Raw genomic sequence first — 6,308 nt, 5'->3', positions numbered from 1 at the left:
AAAAAAAAAAAAAAGGAGGAAGAGATTTTCTCTTTATTTTTTTTTAAATTAAAACCTCTCCTTACAAAATAAATAATTTGAGCACGTGGAATGTCTTGAAGGTTAACCGCTGGTGTTGAGAGGCACAGATGACAGTCTGGGCAGGCCGACTCTGCCAGCTGCCCCCCCCCCCCCCAGGTGGGGTCCAGGTGGGCAACCAGGGAGGGGGGGCAGTGCACTTGGGCACTGATTGCCTGGTTGTTCTAACATTCTCCAAAGATGTCCTCCTTTTGCTGGCCTTTTGCTTCCTTCTGAAGATTGCAGAGCATGAGCAAAGGCAGGAAGGACAGGCAAACTGCAAGAGCGGATGGGTTTCCCAGCAGTTCACTTTTAAGGCTCAAGGCATTTTCCTCTTGTTTAAAAAATATATATATATGATAAAGCTTACCAAATGCTTCTTCTCTAGACTATTTGTTTACCTCCGTATTTGCAAAATAAGGCTTTTTTGTTCTTTTTTTTTTTCTTTTAAAACTTCTCTTTTTAAGGCAGCTCCTTCTGGAATTGGAAAGCCTGAGGAATTAAGCAAAGCTTACCCCCTCCCCCCCCAAAAAAAACTGATCGCCTAACACAATTCTGTGTGCTTTTTTTTTTTTGTAGGTTAATATAATGACACGCTTTTTTTTTTCATTTTTTCTTTTTCTGTTGGAGGAGAAAGCAAATCTGTACAAAAATACTCTGGTCGCAAGAAAGCTAGGGCATACTGTTCAACTAAGAGTACTTTAGCTGTTGGGAAAAAAATAAGAGCATTTAATTTTTTAATCTAAAAATATGTATAAATCCCCTCAAAATGATGATAATGAATCATACACAGTACATACTAAAAATATTTAAAATAGAGAATATTCCTCACAGAGGACTTTTTTTTTCTTTTAATTACTGCTAAAAAATAATTACAAAGGTCCAAAGAGGTGGGGGAGAGATGTATCTCGTTTCTCTTGCCATCTTCCACTTTTTCTTGTTCTTGTCCTCCCCAAGGAGAGAGAGAGAGGTGTGTGTGTGTGTGTGTGTGTGTGTGTATGTGTGTGTGTGTGTAAGAGAGAGAGAGAGAGAGAGGGAGAGAGGGCCTCACCAACCGGCCACAGATCTGCAACAAGTCGCTACTGTATTGGGATACAAGTCAGGTCTTGGAATCTTGAGTTACGAGGTGCGCCTTTAGCTTACAGGTCTTTTACGGAATAAAGGAACAGGAAACAAACCTACGTCCAAAAGGCAATTCTGGTTGGTTGTTATTATTATTAATTTTTTTTTTCTTGACTATTTCTTCGGTTCTTTTGATCATGGATCCTCTGGACCCTGTTGGCTTGGGCGTTCCAGGTCTCCGGTGGGTGGGGTCACCCGCTCAGGGTCGGGTGAGCTGTGTGTAGACGGGTTGTTCCCAGTGCTGGGGGCTGTGGGTCTGCGGGATGGAGGGGACCCCGGAGGTGTCGGCGATGGGGGTGTACATGGGACGCTGCGCCGGGTTCATGTAGGTGAAGGTGGAGTAGAGACCCGAGCCCTGGCCGGCCGCGTGGCTGTAGTAGGAGCCCGAGTTCTGGTGGTCGGAGTAGTCGTACTGCGAGCGGGTGATGGGCGGGTAGGAGGGGCTGTAGTGCGGGAGGTTGAAGGGGCTGTAGGCGATCTGCTGCGGCGAGTGCTGCTGCTGGTCGCTGTAGTGGCTGGGGCTCAGCTGCTCCGTCTTGATGTGCGTTCGCTGGGACTGGCCGGGCTCGCTGGTCAGCGTGGTCAGCGTGTGCGCCGGCGCCGGGGGAGGAGGGGGCGCGGGCTGCGGGGGCGCCGGCTGCGGCTGCGGGGGCGCCGGGGGCGCCTGCGGGGCCTGCGGAGGCTGCGGAGGGGGGGCCGGCTGCTTGGACATCCACACGTGGCCCCCCGCGCCGGCGGGGCTGGCCGCCGTGCTGCTGATCCCGTAGCTGCCGGTGTAGGTGACCTGCGGCTGGCCGCCGTGCGTGGCCGGCACCCCCGGGTGGCCGTTGGGGGGCAGGTACTGGTCAAATTCGTTGACGTCGAAGGTCTCGATGTTGGAGATGACGTCGCTGCTGAGCTCCCCGATGTCCACGTCGCGGAAGTCGATGGGGGGCTGCCGGCCCCCCTCGGGCAGCGGGCGCCCTTCTCGCTTCAGGTCGGCTTTGCCCGGCTGCACGTCGGTTTTGGGAGTGGTGGGTGGGGTGGGAGGGCCCTGCGATTGTCCTGTAGACCATAAAGGAGATAGAAGCAAGGGGGGGAAAAATCAACAAAGGCTTGCTAAAGGCTAAAGGCCTGGGTGTTCGGGGGCCACCGGGCGACACTCCCAGGTTGCTAAGGTGCCCTAAGGTGCCCGCACCCGCGCAGGAGGCGCGCAGCACCCGCGATAAACCCGCCAATGATTAACCTGCGGGTACACAACGGGCAGCTCCGTCCCGCCCCCCCCCCGGGGGGGGGAGGGCCTGAGGCCCGGGGGTCCGGAAGACCAAATTGCTACTTGCTGAAGAACGACGGCAATGTGTGCTTTTGGGGCGAGGGAAGCAAAGACCAAGGGGTAAAGTTTCAGTAAAGTTGTAAAGGCATTTGAGCTCGCCATAAAAATACAGAGAGAAAAAGAAAAAAAAACCCACATCTTTTAGGATGCAGAAACTGCTGTGTGCGCGCGCGCGTGCGTGGACATCGGGGGGGCCCCCCGTGGGGCGCCGGGCAGGGAGGGAACTGGATTGCACACGGAAGGTACAGTTCACCAAGCGCAAACTCTCCAAGCAGAGCCTCCGAGGCCAAGGGATTGGGGTTGTGCCAAGAGCCCCCCCTCCCCACCTACCCACGCGCCCCGCCGCGCCCCAGGGCCTGGGCTTGGAGGCCCTCGGGGGACTCACCGGAATGCTCGCCGGGAGAGTGCACCTCGCTCATGCCCGACGAGGAGTGCGGCGAGTCGGCCTGCAGCGCCTTGAAGATGGCGTTGGGGGAGATGTGTGTCTGCTCCGTGGCCTCCTCCGCCTCCGCCTGCCCGTTCTTCACCGACTTCCTCCGCCGGGGTTGGTACTTGTAATCCGGGTGGTCCTTCTTGTGCTGCACCCGCAGCCGCTCCGCCTCCTCCACGAAAGGCCGCTTCTCGCTCTCGTTGAGCAGTCTGGAGGGGGGGGAGGCCCGGAAGGGGGGGGCGAGAGGAAGAGGGAGGGGGGCTCAGCGTAACTCAGAGTGCTGTCATCCCCCGCTCCCCACTCCGCGGCCTCCCCCCCCCCTCGCCCACCCCCTGGCCCCACGCGGCCCGGCCCCTGCCGCGGCTCCCAACTTCGCTTCTTCGCCCTGGACGTCGGATTCCGCAGCCCGCCCCGGGCGCACGGCCCGCGCCCCGCCCCGCCCCTTCGCTTCTATTTTGGAAACCCCTGGGGATGGAAATAGCTCGAAACGCCTTTGCTGCGGGGCTCGTCTCCCCCACCCCCCGACAGCACCCTCTAAAACCTTGTCCGTGGACCACTGAACAGCAAGCAGCACCCCCTCCCCAGCCCCCGCCCCCACTTATTCCCTCCCTCCTCCGCCCCCATTCCGGCTAGCCCCCCTCCCACTCCATCTCGTCTAGGGGTGAACGTCGACCCTAGAAAGCTCAGATCAAGGGAGGGAGATATAACCCCCCCCCCCCATTCACGCACTTGGGGAACAGACTCAGCCCCCCTTCTGTCCCCTACAAACCTACTCCTCCGCTGTCTCTCCCCCCCCCGCACCTTTTCCACCCCCCCCCCCCAACTCCGCGCGCAATCCCAAGAACTTTCTCCAACGCTAGGCCGGCTACACCTCGATCCTCCCGGCCCGCCAGCTCCCGGGAGGGACCCCTGGCTCGCTCAGGCTGGGAGGCGGGGCCGGGAGCCCGTCGCCGCGGCCGAGCCCCCTCCTCCCTCCCCCAGCGGTGCCAGCCGTCCGGTCTCACCTCCAGAGCTTGCCCAGGGTCTTGCTGAGCTCGGCGTTGTGCAGGTGCGGGTACTGGTCGGCCAGCTTCCTGCGCGCCGCCTGCGCCCACACCATGAAGGCGTTCATGGGCCGCTTGACGTGGGGCTTGTTCTTGCTGGAGCCGTTGACGCGCACGGGCATGGGCACCAGCGTCCAGTCGTAGCCTTTGAGCACCTGGCTGACCGCCTCGCGGATGCACACGGGGAACTTGTCCTCCTCGCTCTCCTTCTTCAGGTCCGGCTCGCCTTTGGGGAACGTGTTCTCCTGGGGCCGCGTGTTCTCCGTGTCAGAGCCGGAGCCCGAGGGACAGGGCGAGCCCGCCGAATCCTCGGACATGGTGGGGCTGGGGGCACCGGACAGGCCCTTCTCCTGCTCTTCGGTCATCTTCATGAAGGGGTCCAGGAGATTCATACGCGGGCCCGGGGCAGGGGGTCGGGTGGCCGGGAAAGGCGAGAAGCCGCAGCGGCTCGGAGACTCGAGGCGCGGGCTCCCCTCCCCTCGGCTGCCCGGGACGCTGGCCGCGGAGCGAGTGGCTTCCCCGGGAAGCTGGCGCGCGGCAACTGGTGGCGGCGGCGGCGGCGGCGGCGAGGAGGCTACTTGGCAAGGCTCTGGGGGTGGCCGATCGGCAGCTGCCCGCTCCAAACCGGGGAAGGCGAATTGGAGAGGAGGAGGAGGAAGAAGAAGATGAAGAGGAGGAGGAGGAGGGGAAGAAGAGAGTAAAAGTGGGGCAATTGCACCCCCTTTCTCTTCTCCTCCTGCACTGAAAAAGTTCCCGGAGTGAAACTGGCCCAAAGGATCGCGCTGCTGAAGTTTCCAGGCGGTTGCGAGCTCCGCTCCCGGCTCTCCAAACTCCCAGCCCCGGGTCTCTTTAATAAATACTCCCCCCTCACCTTAGAGACGCGCAGCCAATCACAGCCCAGCTTGGCAAGCAGCTGATTGGACCGCAGTTTGGAGGAGGGTAGAGGACGGTGGCGCAGGGCTGGGTGACGAGACTGGAGGGGAGGGGAGAGGAGGGGGAACTCTGCCCAGGGGTGGATGGTTTGGTGGGGGTAGTGACGGTGGGGAGGAGGGAGGAGGGACGGGGGGGGGCAGCCGGGGAAGGCGGGGGACCCGGGACGTCCAAAAAATGTGTAAGTCTGCCGTACTTTCTGAATGTTAGGATTTTGGCTCCGTCTCCGCGCGAACCTCGGCTTGCCTATGTGTCTGCGTGCGTGTGCGCGCGCGCGCGTGTGTGTGTGTGTGTATGTGTGTGTGCGCGCGCGCCCGGGTATGTGTGCGCGCGTGTGCCTGTGTCTAGACTAACGATCTGCCTCCCTCCCTCCGCCCCCCCCCCCCCAACCCGGCATGGCTTGCTTTTCAATATTCTCTCTGCGGTACCCGGGACTTGAGCTGCAGTTCGGAGTATTGGGGGGAGGGGGGGGCGAGCAGCGGCTCCTCCATGAGAGTCACGCAGTTGGTGAAGTCGGGAGCCCGTCCGCTTCCCCCCCCCCCCCCCCCCCCCCCCGCCACCAAAGTGCTTCGAAATGGTCTTTGGAAGCAAATGTTTTTAGTGTCTCCACGCTCGCTCGTTCCCTGTAAACAAGAGTGACAGGCTCGGGTTCGCCGGGGATTCTGCTCCGATCTTGCAAAGGAATCAATGAAAACCAGAGCTGAGTCCCCGCGGAGGTTAGCGGCGGGCCGGGCCGGCGGCAGCCGAAACAACACCCGGAGTCCCGGAGCTCTGCCGGCCCTCCCGCGCGCCCCGCCGAACTTGAACTCTGACAAGTCCTTCTCCGATCGACAAGCCCCCCCCCCTCCCCACCCTCGGTCTCCACCACCTCACTCCCCTCGGTGACCCGGCTACTAGTTTTGTCGTTCTGGTCTTTACCTCCTGGCTGAGTCACAACTGTCTTGTCATTGGAAAGAGTTTGCAAACTGTTCTGGCTTGGAGACCTAACTTTTTTTTGCGTGCGGTCCGCCCGGGCCTTGAGGCCCAGGCCGGTCACTAGGATTGTAAAACTTCAAAGCAATGGACACGGCTGCAGGGGAGGTGTGGGGGGGGGGTGTGGGGGACAAGAAGCCTATTTGGGGATAGCCCGCTTGTCGTGGGCTTTCGCCCTCCTTTACCAAATAGCTGGAGGGGCTCCGCGCTTGCGTTCTGACGGGGAGACGGGTCCTTTTAGGAAGGCACACAGGTGGGCGTTTGGGGGTGGGAAGGGAGGGGGGGGGGGCTCTGGAAGTGTCGGTGATGTGTTTCAAGCGTGATTTGAGCCCGAGCTTTGTGTTTAATGCGAACTCTTTTAAGTCAGGCTGGAGAAATGTGGAGTTATCTATTCGATTTCGGGGGACCAAAGTAAAAAATAAAAATAAAATCTTAAGTCATC

At 59.7% G+C, this 6,308-nt stretch overlaps 1 protein-coding gene across 1 annotated transcript; it reads right to left on the bottom strand.

Moving 5' to 3' along the window:
- Positions 1-1,071: 1,071 nt before the first annotated feature.
- Sox9 (SRY-box transcription factor 9) lies at positions 1,072-4,771 on the bottom strand. The gene is made up of 4 exons (XM_048365507.1): positions 4,641-4,771; positions 3,926-4,607; positions 2,877-3,130; positions 1,072-2,223 (listed from the first exon to the last, which is right to left on the bottom strand). The coding sequence occupies exons 2-4, from the start codon at positions 4,354-4,356 to the stop codon at positions 1,379-1,381; spliced, it is 1,530 nt and encodes a 509-aa protein (XP_048221464.1). The 5' UTR covers positions 4,357-4,607; positions 4,641-4,771; the 3' UTR covers positions 1,072-1,378.
- Positions 4,772-6,308: the final 1,537 nt, after the last annotated feature.

This window comes from Perognathus longimembris, chromosome 17 (genome assembly GCF_023159225.1).
Source record: "Perognathus longimembris pacificus isolate PPM17 chromosome 17, ASM2315922v1, whole genome shotgun sequence".
NCBI lineage: Eukaryota > Metazoa > Chordata > Mammalia > Rodentia > Heteromyidae > Perognathus > Perognathus longimembris.
This window is presented reverse-complemented; position numbering and strand designations above follow the sequence as displayed.